Source organism: Podarcis vaucheri, assembly GCF_965113315.1.
Source record: "Podarcis vaucheri genome assembly, chromosome: 10".
NCBI lineage: Eukaryota > Metazoa > Chordata > Lepidosauria > Squamata > Lacertidae > Podarcis > Podarcis vaucheri.
This window is the reverse complement of record NC_138748.1, coordinates 16,746,746-16,762,917: the sequence shown is the minus strand read 5'-3', so window position 1 is coordinate 16,762,917 and position 16,172 is coordinate 16,746,746. Positions and strand designations below refer to the sequence as shown.

At 43.9% G+C, this 16,172-nt stretch overlaps 1 protein-coding gene across 4 annotated transcripts; it reads left to right on the top strand.

The window, feature by feature from the left end:
- The first annotated feature begins 893 nt into the window (after positions 1-893).
- On the top strand, positions 894-15,880 carry LOC309541662 (hyaluronidase-like). Of its 4 annotated transcripts, XM_082239781.1 has the most exons (5): positions 894-1,100; positions 2,980-3,128; positions 6,099-7,048; positions 12,838-12,927; positions 15,416-15,880. In XM_082239781.1, exons 3-5 carry the CDS (start codon positions 6,110-6,112, stop codon positions 15,764-15,766), a joined length of 1,380 nt encoding a protein of 459 aa, XP_082095907.1. In that variant the 5' UTR covers positions 894-1,100; positions 2,980-3,128; positions 6,099-6,109; the 3' UTR covers positions 15,767-15,880. The 4 variants fall into 4 exon arrangements, with proteins under 4 accessions (XP_082095907.1, XP_082095906.1, XP_082095905.1 ...); XM_082239780.1 differs by lacking the exon at positions 894-1,100 and having other exon boundaries at positions 2,901-3,128; XM_082239779.1 differs by lacking the exons at positions 894-1,100; positions 2,980-3,128 and adding an exon at positions 3,171-3,304.
- Positions 15,881-16,172: the final 292 nt, after the last annotated feature.

Below are 16,172 nucleotides of genomic sequence, written 5' to 3'. Positions count from 1 at the left end.
ATCAGCATTGGGAGGGGACTTCCTTCAGCTCTAATCCACCACACCAACCGCTAATGCCTCAAGCACTGGTAGTAAAGTGCAATTTCCCTTTGCTAGCCCCATTGTTATGATTAAGGACATGTATGTAAGGCCAGGGGCACCTATTGGCTAGTGTCAGTAACATCACGTGAGATGAGATACATCATTTCTCTCATCTGCGGCCATGCAAAGGTTGCTGTTGTTTTAAAACTTCCACTTTCTGTATATATATATTTTTAAAAAGCATTGCTTTTATTTAAAAATATGTCGGCATCAGAATATTAATGTGGCATTGTGTTATAATGCCTTAAATGCACGTAAACTATACTGCTTTAAACTGAGTTTGAATGAACGGAATGCTCTGACCCAGATTTCCCTTCCCACAAGTTCAATGTTTTTCTAAAGGATAAATTAATTTTGACGTGATTTAAAGCAACAACAACATCTTTCTAGTTCCCTATACAGTGGTACCTTGGATTACATACACTCCAGGTTACGTACGCTTCAGGTTACAGACTCCGCTAACCCAGAAATATTGCCTCGGATTAAGAACTTTGCTTCAGGATGAGAACAGAAATCGTGCAGCGGCGGCGCAGCGGCAGCAGGAGGCCCCATTAGCTAAAGTGGTGCTTCAGGTTAAGAACCGTTTCAGGTTAAGAACAGTTTCAGGTTAAGAACAGACCTCTAGAATGAATTAAATTCTTAACCCGAGGTACCACTGTATTCTTGGGCAAGATACATCCCTCACTTTTCTCTACTGCTGGACAGAAAAGGTATCCATCAATGTGTGCTAAATAAATGCTCATTTTGGAGATGCTTTATTCCAGGCTGAGGGCTTCTTTGTTTCTCTACATGAGTGCTGATAAAACCCTTTTAAAAAACGGCATTTGTGAGCAAGTTCCTCCTGCAATTTCCAGCTCCAGGACTTTGAGGACACTCGAGCATAGTGTCCGTAACTGACCTCTGAGACCTGGAAGAGGTGGGGAATGGAAACTGAAATATTTCTCATGTTACTTCTGACCATCATGAATGTGGTGCTTCTGACCGCCTTGGATATCCTCCACAAAGTGAGAATACCAGCCGTGTCCATAAAAATACAAATCAAAATTTGCAGCATAAAACACCAAATATAGCAGTAGGCTAATAATACCTGTGATATTATCTGGGCAACTCACAGAATGAATTAACTGTTAACTGGAATGTGTATAAGCTATAAATTCATATCCACGTTACTTATACACGTAATTATGTGCTGTATTTGAAAAAAACATTTCTATGTTTCCAGAAGGAAGGAAACATTTCAAATAATGCAGCCAAGTAAATCTTTCTCATCATTTGCTGAGGAATTGACAGGGGAAGATAAAGCAATCTGACATATTGTTTGGCAGACCACATCAATTTGCTGACTAGAGTTAATTTTGTGAATCAAGGATCCCTTTGAAATGCTCCCATTGGTTTCGGCAAGCTTGGACACAAACCTTTAACTCGTTCATTTTCAGGGGACCTTTTTTGTGTTTAAAATATGGAGCAGAAAAATTTCTGCATGCTTTTCTTTTTGGGACTCTCCTATGACTAGGAAAGAGATGTGCATCCTTTGGATGTTTAACTAAGCATGACAATGTGGTATTGACTGAGAAATGTCGGAGAATCTGTACCAAGCTGATAATGAGGTAGCAAACTGAATCATTAGCGCCTATGCTCATTACAGAGTTTGGGATTAAAACTATGCAAGATAGCCATAGAAGCAAAAGCAGCAGCAGCAGTAACGAAAGACACCAGTGCCCCTTTTTTGTGCAATACACAATAATAAGCAATTTATTTATCATGGGATTTGGATACCACAGATTATTAATTTCCCTAAAATTCAGCTTTGCATGGTTCAAAACGTGCTTTTTACATATTGCAACTGTAGGGAAATCTTAGCGATACGATTTCTCATTCTTCTTGAAACAGAATATGGAATATTTTATGGCATCTTCCAAAGACTTATTGTGCCCTCCAGTGAAGATTTGAGCTGGTGTAATGATGTCAATTTCCGTGGGAAATCCTGATCAATTAAAAGCAATAGAAAGGTTGCCTACTCATAGCCTAATCTCATGAAGCTTCATTAACAGTTTCATTGGCACACCCAGGTGGCTTCATAACTTTGGAGATGGTAGAGACCATGGTTTCCCCAAGGGAAGGTCTCAAGGCTTGCTTGGGGAACATTGCCTTTGTGGGGGAAGAGAGCTTAAAAACAAAGAAAGAAAGAAAGTGGTGATGGAAGAAGGAACTTGGATAGCTAACAATAGCACCTGCAACAGCTTGTTCACGATCCCCTCTATCAGGTCCCACACCCCGCCTACCAGGTGATTCACATTTGTTGTTTAGTTGTTTAGTCGTTTCCGACTCTTCATGACCCCATGGACCAGAGCACGCCAGGCACTCCTGTCTTCCACTGCCTCCTGCAGTTTGGTCAAACTCATGCTGGTAGCTTCGAGAACACTGTCCAACCATCTCGTCCTCTGTTGTCCCCTTCTCCTTGTGCCCTCCATCTTTCCCAACATCAGGGTCTTTTCCAGGGAGTCTTCTCTTCTCATGAGGTGGCCAAAGTATTGGAGCCTCAGCTTCACGATCTGTCCTTCGAGTGAGCACTCAGGGCTGATTTCCTTCAGAATGGAGAGGTTTGATCTTCTTGCAGTCCATGGGACTCTCAAGAGTCTCCTCCAGCACCATAATTCAAAAGCATCCATTCTTCGGCAATGCTGTTCATATTAACTGACCTCATGCTCCATCCCTTTTACCCCAGCTGCCGTGGTTGTTGCCTTCACTGCTATCACTGTCGCCGCACAATCCAGTGCTGTGCCATCATTGTAGAGTAATTTGGCAGCTACTTGGCCCGAGATGCAGAGGCCTGGTAGCTTAATACAGTGTACTGTGGGAGCTGACGGATGTGCATGATAGGAATGGGGGATCTAAGAGGTACCTAGTGAAATTCCTAACTATAGGAATTATCCCCTGCCAGATTCCTTCTTGCGTTTGAGGGTTCGGAAAAATACATTACCAACACCCTTAAATTCTTGTTTCTTGGAAGTTGTCAACAGGCATGGAAACCAAGGAGAAATAGAATGGTGGGGTTATAATGGAACGGAACTTCAGGAAGCTGCTTAAACCTTCAGTACACAGAGGGATCTGATGAGGAACGCAGGACCACGGATGGTTGCCACCAAACCTGTTGGAAGCATCAGAGAAAGTGATGAGCAAATAATCTGTCTCCTTGGCAGTCCCTGCTCTTCCTACATATAGGGTTAGTGTTCCGGCCATGAAAAATATAACAGTCAGAAGCAATAGTGTAGTGTAAGTGGCTTGGCTCTTCAGTGGGGCTGGGGGAAGATGATGGGAGAAGTCATTTCCCAGTAAGGGGTCTCCAAGGAGTCTGCTTGCTTCCTCCCCCTCAGCTGCCCTACAGCTGAGGGGGAGGCGGTGGGCAGACCGTTTGGGGCAGCACAGAGCCTGCGGGCCCCCAAGCCACCGCATCACTCCCAGGAGAGATGGTGGCTCGGGTGTGGTGCAGGCCCTGCGGTGAGTGCCACCCGGCATTTTGTCACCCCCCCCTCAGTGGTGACACCAAGGGTGGACCGCCCCTACCACACACCCCTTCCCCCACCCCTGGCTGGCTACTGTACAAAGGCAAAATTTTCATTCATTGATCCACCCACTTTGAATGAAGGGATTTGAACTATTCTACCCACATAACACAGCATGGCAAATACAGTGGTACCTTGGGTTACATACACTTCAGGTTACAGACTCTGCGAACCCAGAAATATTACCTCGGGTTAAGAACTTTGCTTCAGGATGAAAACAGAAATTGTGTTCCAGCGGCACAGCGGCAGCGGAAGGCCCCATTAGCTAAAGTGGTGCTTCAGGTTAAGAACAGTTTCAGGTTAAGAACAGACCGCCAGAACGAATTAAGTTCTTAACCCAAGGTACCACTGTATAGGCATTATGTTGGCATGACAGCAACGTCAAAAAATGTTGCAAAATGATGAGCCAAAGGAAATGAGATATTGCTGCTGTGTGATAAATTTCATCTTGTAAAACACTTGCTGGAAAAATTTCTCTGTTGTTAATATGTTGTGTATTACATACATTCAACAGCTAGGAATAATAATAAAAAACTAATAAGAACCAGTAGGAGGGGGAAATGTATGTTTTATTTAATTTTTTATAGTAATCAAACCAACATAGCAGGGATTTGCTGATTAGTGACGGTTATTTTATCCATTTATGATGTGCTTTTAGAATGTTATTCAAGATTGGTTTGGAAACCTTGTGGGGAATTCTATTGCAATTCTGTTTTTGGAATTGAACTTTCATCAAATGACTGATTAAATTAATGCGAAAATACTGGTTCGCACAAACGAAGGTACACATTTACCTGAGGGTAAGGGAATATAGGGCTGGATTCAACTAAGTAGGGGCACTATTGAGAGCTACCACAAGTCCTGCTTGTGAAACAGGGCTTTCTCTCCCACCAACATATGCCCTGCGCACAAGAGGAGGAGAGGAGAGATGTTAGGCAAGTAGAATGATAGCGTTGATAGAAAGTTTGCGTTAGCTTACAACTTGCATAACATCTGAGTGGGCAAGTACATTACAGTGCAATACTATGTGTATCTTCTCAGACTTAGTCCCATCAAGTTCAATGGGGCGTATTCTGAGGAAAGTGGATATGGAATTGCAGCCTTCATCCCAGAGAAACCAATGGAACACTAACCCAAGCTCCATTGATTTAAATGGGATCGAATCATGACTAACATCACAATCCTATGCATGCCTACTCAAATGTATGCACCACTTAGTTAATTTCACTAACTCCAAGTTTATATAGGATGACAATTGGATCAATCGGCACGTATTTTTCCAGGTCTACAACTTTTAATTCAGGCATGGTGAACCTTTGGCCCTGCAGATGTTGCTGAACTACAACTCCCATCAGCCTCATCGAGCATGGGCAATGGCCAGAGGTGATGGGAGTTGTAGTTTAGCAACATCTGCAGGGCCAAAGGTTCCCCACACTTATTGATCAATTCATGTCAGGGTCTGGGCAGAGGAGGAATGGTGGAGACCGCCTCCCCAGCCTGACCCTTCCAGAGAAGAAGGAGACAGTTCAGAATTACAACAGGGGTTTGAGGGAGGTCACAGCTCAGAGGCAGATGAGGGGGGAAGCTGGGAAATAATGGGAGAGGAAGGAGCACTAGTGGAGTGACAGCTGACAGACTCAGTGTCTTTAGAAAGCATTCCAGACCCGCACCCTTCTCCCAAAACATTGCGGGCCTTGAAAGTAGTAGAGCAAAGAGCTCAAAGGCCGAAGTTGCGTTCCAGCACCCATAGCAATGACTCATGAGGAAGTGGGAGAGATGGATGGGGTGGGGTTTCACTCAGAGCAACGCCATTATTCTGAGGGGCCACGTTCCCAAGCCTCTCTGTGTGAATATTGAATAAAAGCAGATGGCAAGGACTTTCCTTATCTTGTCCATTCCTGGCAACCTGCCATGGGCGTTGGCTCCTCTGCCACCTGACAATGATGATGATGATGATGATGATGATGATGATGATAATAATAATAATAACAATAATAATAATAATAATAATTTATTATTTATACCTCGCCCATCTGGCTGAGTTTCCCCAGCCACTCTGGGTGGCTTCCAATCAAGTGTTAAAAACAATACAGCTTTAAATATTAAAAACTTCCCTCAACAGGGCTGCCTTCAGATGTCTTTTAAAAAGAAGATAGCTGCTTATTTCCTTCACATCTGAAGGGAGGGCGTTCCACAGGGCAGGCGCCACTACCGAGAAGGCCCTCTGTTTGGTTCCCTGTAACCTCACTTCTCGCAATGAGGGAACTACCAGAAGGCCCTCAGCGCTGGACCTCAGTGTCCAGGTAGAATGATGGGGGTGGAGACGCTCCTTCAGGTATACAGGACCAAGGCCATTTAGGGCTTTAAAGGTCGGCACCAACACTTAGAGGGGCAAAGTTCTTCTTGACTCTTGGCTGACACTGTTCATTACCGTTTCTTTCTTATCTCTTTCAGTTTTTCCTTTGATGAAGTTACCTCATACTATGAGCCACCTGTGGATTGAATACCTAGCACTGTGGGTGTTGCTGATGGTCGACAACGGAAGTGAAATCATGCAGGCGAGAGCGCCACTGTTCCCTAACAAACCATTTCTAGTAGTTTGGAATGCACCTACTGAGCAGTGTCAGCGGCGCTACAAGGTCGATTTGGACCTCAACGTTTTCGACATCCTGACAAATCCAAACGAGACCTTGAGCGGCTCCAGTGTGACAATATTCTATCACACTCATCTCGGGTACTATCCCCATGTAGAAGACAATGGCGAATCCATCAATGGCGGGGTGCCGCAAAACGAGAGCCTCATCAAACATCTCATCAAAGCCAAGGCTGACATTGAGCGTTCCATCGCCATGAAGAAATTCCAGGGACTCGGGGTCATCGACTGGGAAAACTGGAGACCCCAGTGGGATAGAAACTGGGGCCATAAAGCCATTTACAGAAATAAGTCTCTTGAACTTGTCAGAACTCAGCATCCTGAATGGCCTGAGAACAAGATCAAGAAAGTTGCGAAGGAAGATTTTGAAAATGCAGGGAGGGGTTTTATGAACAGCACCCTTTTCCTAGCTGAAGATATGAGGCCAAATGGGCTCTGGGGTTACTATCTCTACCCAGACTGCTACAATTATGATTACAAGAACCACCCAGACAAGTACACAGGCAAATGTCCAGACATTGAATCGTTCCGGAATGATAATCTGCTTTGGCTGTGGAAAGAAAGCACTGCCCTTTACCCTTCCATATACCTGGAACACATGTTGAAGTGCAGCCCAAACGCTCTGAAATTTGTACACCATCGGGTTAAAGAAGCAATGCGCATTGCTTCGATCGCTCGGAAGGACTATGCTTTGCCTGTTTTTGTGTATGCTAGGCCATATTATGCCTATACATTCCATGAGTTGACGGAGGTAAGGATGCCGGTATCTAATAAGCTCCCAGATCCACCAACACGTGTTACCCTTTCTGATATTCTTGCATATTGACGGGATTGTACAGAGGTGAAAACCATAATGTTAGAGAAAGGGACTTATGGAAGATCGCAGGACAGCTTTTGCTAGTAATCTGTACTTTGAAACCAGGACTCCCTGCTATGGAAGGTGGATTGCAGACTTCTCTTAAACCTGAGGGTACACTAGTGATGCCAAACATTCACATGAGCAGCAATATGCATAAAAGAGACGGCAAAGGTGGTATGGGAACCAGGGCCTAGCAGTTAGAGGTTCTCAAAGATGTTTCTTTATGGCAGGGATAGGGAACCTGTAGCTGTCCCAGACATACAACTCCCATCATTCCTTTTTTTTTAAAAAAATATTTATTAATTTTTCAGGTATACATTTCCCACAATTAAATATACAGCAATGCATTGAATGACTTCCCTTCTTCTCCTTCCATGGTTCCTTAGACTTCCAAAATTAACTGCATATTCTGTTTCCTCCATCTAGTTCCCCCCTTTCCATTATATCTTAATCTACATTATACTGTTGAATTTACAATTTTCACTTGCTTACAGTTGTTTTCCAAATACTCCACAAATATTCTCCATTCCTTTTTATACACCCATTCTTATTGTTCTCTTACCTTGATGGTTAGGCCTGCTAGCTATGCACATTCCATCATTTTCAGTTGTTCCTCCTCCTCTGGACCTTCTCCCACCTTCCATTTCTGAGCTAACATAATCCAAGCTGCTGGTTGTTGCATACAGAAATAGCTTTTTCTGCCCCTTGTCTGTACCACACCCAAAAGAAATGCCTCTGGGTTGTTGTTGTGGTTTTTTTTTTTGGGGGGGGGGATGTTCTTTTAAACAATTTTTTCATTTCATTATAAATCATTTCCCAATACAGTCATACCTTGGTTTTCGAACAGCTTAGTTCTTGAATGTTTCGGCTCCCGAACGCCACAATAGTTCGGTTTGCGAACTATTTTTGGAAGCCGAATGTCCGGCGGGGCTTCCGATTGGCTGCAGGAGCTTTCTGCAGCCAATCAGAAGCCATGTTTTGGTTTCTGAATGTTTTGGAAGTCAAACGGACTTCTGGAACAGATTTCGTTCGACTTTCAAGGTACGACTGTACTCCTTAACTATTCTGCATGACCACCACATATGATGAAATGCTCCTTCTGCTTCTTTCCATTCCCAACAGATACCTGCAACTCCCATCATTCCTGACCATTGGCCACATGGACTGGACTTGATGGGAACTGGAGTCCAACAACATACAAGTTTCCCATCCTCGCTTTAGGGAAATGCATATTAAGCCTATCCCCAAGGCTTCATTGAGAGGGGAGTGGGACTCACCTGTCAAAGCACTCACTGGTGACCATGCCTCAAAGGTTCTGCATTTAGCATCTGTGAGGATGGGGTTATATGTCGGTACATCTTCATGCTGTTGGGAATCCTGACTGAACCTGGATTCTTGACGGTACGTGTAACGCCAGGGAACTGTGGCTGGCAGGCATGTTAATCCCATTCCTCTCAAAAATTCACTAAAGTTACCTGTGCCCCATGGGAAGGTGCTTATGTATATATCTCAGCTTGACTGGCAGACTGTTAAATGTCTCATGTAAAAGCACTGATCTAAAATACAGTGGAACCTCAGGTTATGAACTTAATTCGTTCTGGAGGTCCATTCTTAATCCGAAACCATTCTTAACCTGAGGCGCACTTTCGCTAGTGGGGGCCTCCCACTGCCACCGCGCCGCCGGCATGCAATTTCCGTTCTCGTCCTGGGCAAAGTTTGCAACCCAAGGCACTACTTCCGGGTTAGCGGCATTTGTAACCTGAAGTGTTTGTAACCCAAAACGTTTGTTTCCACTGTAACCAGAATAATTATGCAGTGATAGGTTGACCTATTTTTATACAATCATGTGCATTCTTTGTAAAGTAATGTATAGCGCTGCATTTTCGCAGTCCACTCTATTTTCTGTGTTGGCCGGTGTGAGGAAAAATACAGGGCTGGCAACAAACAGAGGCTGGCGTGAGGTGTATGAGAATGGGAGGGGAGAACAGTGTGTGATTTCTATCACCTCAGTGAGAACAAGGCCTCAGAAGCTGCATCCAGTTAAATGCAGTGTATAATACATCAGCTTTATTTGCTCTCTCGGGTCAAAGAAACGTCACAGGTTGACTGTGGTCACCTGCTGAATTACAAAGGCCAGAGTGAAATTGCCAGAAGCAGTTAAAATGACAAGACCAGATAAAACAAACAAACAGAAAAACACACCACTGATCCAGCTAGTACTGAAACTCAGCAGTAATTAGTAATCAGCACCATAAAATACAATACAAAAACAGCTCATTAACTAACGCAGAAAGAAAATATTCAGCATAAATGTGCATGTTAGGATGACTGAAATCAAAGAATTAAAAACATATTTTTATTATAATGTTTCCAGGCTGTGTCTCATCTTGGGGAGTGCACAACAGTTAATGAAATACAAAATACTAAAACCATAAAAAGTCTAAAATCAAATATACAGTGATTGCAAACAGTACCGATCTCATCCCTCCACAGATGCTCGACAGAACTGAAACATTTTCATGTGGCAATGAAAATTTGGAAAAACAAGCTTTCCCCTTCCCAGCAGTTTTGTTTTTAAAAAAGAACTGGCAATATATATTTCCATTTTCACAGTCACTCAGAACCTGCAGAATATGTTTCAAATCAGCTATAGTTTCCAGACCATCTTCAAGAGCAGCCTTATGTAAAGCACGTTATAGTCATACCTTGCTGTTTGAACGCCTAGTGACTCAAACGTTTTGGCTTCCAAATGTGAGTGTTCCGGGTTGCAAACGTTTTTCGGAAACCGAACATCCGACGCAGCTTCTGCGGCTTCTGATTGAGTGCAGGAAGCTCCTGCAGCCAATCAGAAGCCACACCTTGGTTTTTGAACATTTTGGGAATTTGAGCGGACTTCTGGAATGGATTCCGTTTGAGATGGGTACGACAATTCTAGCAAGTAAAGAAGTTACTACTACTACTACTACTACTACTAATTTTTATTTATACCCCGCCCTCCCCAGCCAAGGCTGGGCTCAGGGTGGCTAACAAGCAATAATAAAAACAAGTTGAATGAATACAACTTAAAAACAAGATTAAAATACAACATTAAAATATTGAAACTTAAAAATATTAACATGCAGCCTCATCACAGGAGGAGAAAGGAAAAAGAAAGAGGCGGAGGGAATCAAATTGGCTCCAAGCTAAAGGCCAGGTGGAACAACTCTGTCTTACAGGCCCTGCAGAAAGAAATCAGATCCTGCAGGGTCCTGGTCTCATGAGACAGAGTGTTCCACCAGGTCGGAGCCAGTGTTGAAAAGGCCCTGGCTCTGGTTGAAGCTTATCTAACTTCCTTAGGGCCCGGGGCCACTAGGATGTTGCTATTTATGGACCTTGAGGCTCTCCGTGGGGCATACCGGGAGAGGTGGTCCCGTAGGTACGAAGGTCCTAGGCCATGAAGGGCTTTAAAGGTCAAAACCAGCACCTTAAACCTGAACCTGTACTCCACTGGGAGCCACTGCAGCTGGAAAAGCTGAGGAGCCTCGCTGCAGCATTCTGCACCCGGTGGAGTTTCTGGGACAGCTTCAAGGGTAGCCCCGCCTAGAGCGAATTACAGTAGTCAAGCCTGCAGGTGACCGTCGCATGGATCACTAGGGTGTAGACCATCATGGCTAGGCAACTCCAGGAAGGATTTCAGTTGGCAAACCAGCCATAGATGGCAATAGCTGTGGCTGCATCCACCTGGGTTTCCAATGCTGGTTCTGGGAGTATGTTCACCCAATTATGCACAGATTTCCACTTCAGACCTCCCACATAGGTTTGACACTGAAAGTGATGGAGGTGTTGGGGGGTGAAGTTAGCATCAAGAGCCCCTTCCTCTCTGTCTACATGTAGGAGGAGGAAGGTGGAACAAGTGATCAGGGCTATGTTGTCTAAACTTTCTATCACTAGTATATATTCAAGGCAGTTCTGGTGGATACAAAATTCCCTACATTTCAGTTCTGTATTCAAGCTGTGTACACACCATATGCTTAAAGCACGCAACTTCCTCTGAAAAATCTGGGGAACTGTAGTTTATTATATAAGGGTGGTAGAAATTGGAGCTCCGTAGGAGATAAACTAGGGATGCGGGTGGCTCTGTGGGTTAAACCACAGAGCCTAGGACTTGCTGATCAGAAGGTTGGCGGTTCGAATCCCCATGACGGGGTGAGCTCCCGTTGCTTGGTCCCTGCTACTGCCCACCTAGCAGTTCGAAAGCATGAAGTGCAAGTAGATAAATAAGTACCGCTCCTGCAGGAAGGTAAATGGTGTTTCCGTGCGCTGCTCTGGTTCGCCAGAAGCAGCTTGGTCATGCTGGCCACATGACCCAGAAGCTGTACACCGGCTCCCTTGGCCAATAAAGCAAGATGAGCGCCGCAACCCCAGAGTCGGTCACGACTGGACCTAATGGTCAGGGGTCCCTTTACCTTTACCTAGGAGATAAATTTACAGTTCCCAGGATTCTTTGAGGGCAGCAATCTACTTTAAATGTATGGTGTGTACAGAACCTCTCAAAGCAGGACACTTTATGTCATCTGTAATTCAGGGTTGGTACAGGGATGGGATATCACAGGATCAGTGCTGAATTATAGAGCTGTCAGGGAATGGGGGTATAGCTTTCTGGATTCAGAACTTTTGAGTTTAATAGATGGTTCACTTTGCTTCAAAGGTTATATGTTTACTGTGCTCTAACCTGATCATTTGGGTGTCTCTTGAAACCACCACCATTGCTTTTACTGCAGACAGTGTTTGCTTATTTTTTAAAAAAGAGAGTTGATAGTGGTGCGAGAGGTATTATTGCCTATGATGTGTGCATTCAACTCACTGAGATCTCTGGCAAACAGGCACTACAGAGTATTACTGTAGTGTTTCAAAAACCATCCAAACTTGTTTCACGAGAGGTGACCCCCCCAACCCCCCTGAAAAAATGGGTGGATACTAAATGGGCAATGATGCTTTGACTCTGCATCATGCTCTATTAGGGTTGCCATGTGTCCTCTTTTTCCAGGACATGTCCTCATTTTCAGGGGTGAAATTTCTGTCCTGGTGGATTTTTTCTAAAAAAAATGTCAAAATGTCAAAATGTCTCTGGCTATACTTTCTGGATGAGACGAAGACATAACGGGTGGCTGAAGACTTGCTTTCCTCTTCTCTTCTCCTGACCCCCTCAGCAATATATCACAGCTACTATAGGGACGCGGGTGGCGCTGTGGGTTAAACCACAGAGCCTAGGACTTGCTGATCAGAAGGTCGGTGGTTCGAATCCCTGTGACGGGGTGAGCTCCCGTTGCTTGGTCCCTGCTCCTGCCAACCTAGCAGTCTGAAAGCACGTCAAAGTGCAAGTAAATAAATAGGTACCACTCCTGCGGGATGGTAAACGGTGTTTCCGTGCGCTGCTCTGGTTCGCCAGAAGCGGCTTAGTCATGGTGGCCACATGACCTGGAAGCTGTACGCCAGCCCCCTCGGCCAATAAAGTGAGATGAGCACCGCAACCCCAGAGTTGGCCACGACTGGACCTAATGGTCAGGGGTCCCTTTACCCTTTTACTATAGCTTACATGTCATAGGGGTATTTAGAATGAGAGCCATCTCAGCGTCCTCTTTTTTGCTCGTCAAAATATGGCAGCCCTATTATATTATGCATATCCGTGGCTTACTTTTCAGGAAGACTTGGTGAACACTATTGGTGAGAGTGCAGCCTTGGGGGCAGCAGGAGTTGTCCTGTGGGGAAGCATGCAGTATGCCAGTTCTAATGTAAGTGAATTTGGGTTAAGAAAATGAGCTGAGTTTTGCAGGAATTCTTGGGACACCCCCTCCTCCTAAACATACCCCCAATCCCCAAAAGATGGCAGCAAAGATAGCAGGTTCTTGCTATTTCTATGGACCACAGATCTGGGAATGGCAATATGCATTCCAAGACTGGCCTTCCCAGAAAAAAAGATCTCCAATGGTTTAGCTCACGGGTAGGCAAACTAAGGCCTGCGGGCCGCATCCGGCCCAATCGCTTTCTCAATTTGGCACACGGGAACCAACGCGTTTTTACATGAGTAGAACATGTCCCTTTATTCAAAACACATCTCTGGGTTAGTTGTGGGGCCTGCCTGGTGTTTTTACATGAGTAGAATGTGTGCTTTTATTTAAAATGCATCTCTGGGTTAGTTGTGGGGCTTAGAAATTCATTCATTTTTTTCCCTTCCAAAAACATAGTCCGGTCCCCCACAAGGTCTGAGGGACAGTGGACTGGCCCCCTGCTCACAAAGTTTGCTGACCCCTGGTAGCTCATACAAATCCCCAAATCAAATTTACTTTATTTGATTTGTTGGTACTGATCCAAAGATATACAGAAATACATACCCATTACAAAGTATCTTTTTATAATATACTGAGATAAAATGACTAATTAATCTAAAAAAGAGCAAAGAAAATACAAGAAAATGAGAAATCTAAAGGAGAAAGAAAAAAAGAAGGAAAATAAAGAAAAAAACTAAAGAAAGAGTAGAATAAAAGGTTTTCTGCTCTCTGCAGCTACATATAACATTCATTCTTTAGAACGCAATCATTCTATCTTCTATAAGCTAGTATTTTTTTCAACCTTCAAATCCAGATATTACAAGTTCATTTTCTCTTTTATGCAAAAGTCCATAAGGAATTTCCAATCCTTAACAAATGTTGTTAATGGTTTTTCCTCTAATTAAGAATGTTGGTTTAGCCATCTCAGCTAAGTCCAATAATTATATCAGCCATTCTTCTGTAAGTGGGTAAGGCACACTCACACATCAAATTTAGAATACATCTGAACAGGACAAGCTCGGCGGCTCATCTGACTGAGAGGTAAACCTAGAGATTTGCATGTGGTTCTTGTGTGCATGCATTTGGAAGAATATGGGCTCAGCTACATTAGTAAAGAAAAAGCGTTTTATATGTGTTATAACACTGTGACGCCAGGTGGCGCTGTAGAGTTCTGTCTTTCGCCAGTGTGATTTCCCACTTTGAGGTTTACAACACGTTTTACTGAAACGCTTTTCTGATGTGTCTAGATCCAGCCTGTAGTAACACTTGGAGTGTCAAATGTAGGATGCACGGGCTGTGCAACATTTTGTGCTGAAGAACTCAAACCCAAATTTTATTTTTTTGGTAGCATGTAATAGAGATATTCTCGGGACGCGGGTGGCGCTGTGGGTTAAACCACAGAGCCTAGGACTTGCTGATCAGAAGGTTGGCGGTTCGAATCCCCGCGACGGGGTGAGCTCCCATTGCTCGGTCCCTGCTCCTGCCAACCTAGCAGTTCGAAAGCATGTCAAAGTGCAAGTAGATAAATAGGTACCGCTCTGTCGGGAAGGTAAACGGCGCTTCCATGCGCTGCTCTGGTTCGCCAGAAGCAGCTTTGTCATGCTGGCCACATGACCCGGAAACTGTACACTGGCTCTCTCAGCCAATAAAGTGAGATGAGCGCCGCAACCCCAGAGTCGGTCACAACTGGACCTAATGGTCAGGGATCACTTTACCTTTTTTTAACAGAGATATTCTAATGAATGTACTCATTTTGTGCATGTGCGATTTTGGCTTCAAAAATCTGTGATCTACCAAATCTATTTATGCTAGACTTTGAATGGGGAAGCAAAGAGGAAGTTACTACTTGCTTTTAAGAGACTGGAGGATGGGGAGAACCTGGTACTGGGATTAGCAAATGTCAGACCAAACACTTTCCTTACCCACACATGTTGTTATTGTCCTCTGTACTCCAGAAATTTATGAATAAACAAACAAAGCTGAGATTTTTGTGATTCAAAGAACTTTCATAATCACTCATGACTGAACACATTTTACATCCCCTTGAACAAATACCTGTGCTAGTCATTTAGACAATACAGTGGTACCTCGGTTCTCGAACAAAATCCGTTCTGGAAGCCCGTTTGGCTTCTGAAACATTTGAAAACCGAGGCACGGCTTCCCATTGGTTGCAAGAGCTTCTTGTACTCAGTGGAAGCCTGGAAGCCACGTCAGAAGTTCAGGTTCCAGAAGATGTTCAGAAACTGAAACACTTACTTCTGTGTTTTCGGCTTCCAGGAGCCAAAACGTACAATAACAGAAGCGTTCAGGAACCGAGGTTTGACTGTAGTGCCAACTGCCTAGAGGTGGAATCCTATAGTTCTACTTACCTGGGAATAAGATCCATTGCACTCAGTGTGACCTATTTCTTAGAAGACATCTATAGGATTGCTCTGTCTTTGTTTTCTTTTAGGACAGCTGTTTAACTGTGAAAAAGTACGTCGATGGTCTCTTGGGACATTACATCATGAATGTGACCTCTGCGGCCAAGCTGTGCAGCAAAGTTCTCTGTAAGAAGAATGGAAGATGCATTCGTAAAAACAGTGAATCAGGTGCCTACCTGCACTTGTCTCCTGACAGTTTTAAGATTTGGCTCAATATCTCTGAAACGGAGAGAAGAGTAGTTGTACAAGGAAATCTGAAGCAGGAGGACATGGAGGTCATGAAAGAGAAATTCATCTGTCAGTGTTACCAAGGGTGGATGGGGTTATTTTGTGAACTGCCTACTCACCACAAAAAGCAGTGCAAACCTCATTCAGTCTAATATTCAATATTTCATTACCAAACTCTTACTGTGGAGTGTTAGTCAGATTTTAATCAAAAGCAGACAGACGCTTATTGACGGATGAATTCCCCAATACAAAGCAAATTACCCAAGTATATTCATAAATCCATTTACTCTAAAATCAGCAAGTTGAGTATCCCATACAATTAACAGAACTGTCTTGAGTGAATACTATACTGCAGAACTCTCCGAACTTTTCATGCTGGGGACCAATGCTTCTTTTCTAAAAAAAATGTTTAGGGGTACTCTCATTTTGACTTAAAGAAAACCACCATTTTATAGGTCAGACCAGGGAAAATAAATACAGAAAATGGACAAAAGTACAAAGATTCACAAAATGTTTAGGGGTATGCATACCCCTGCATCCCCCCAGAAGAAAAGCACT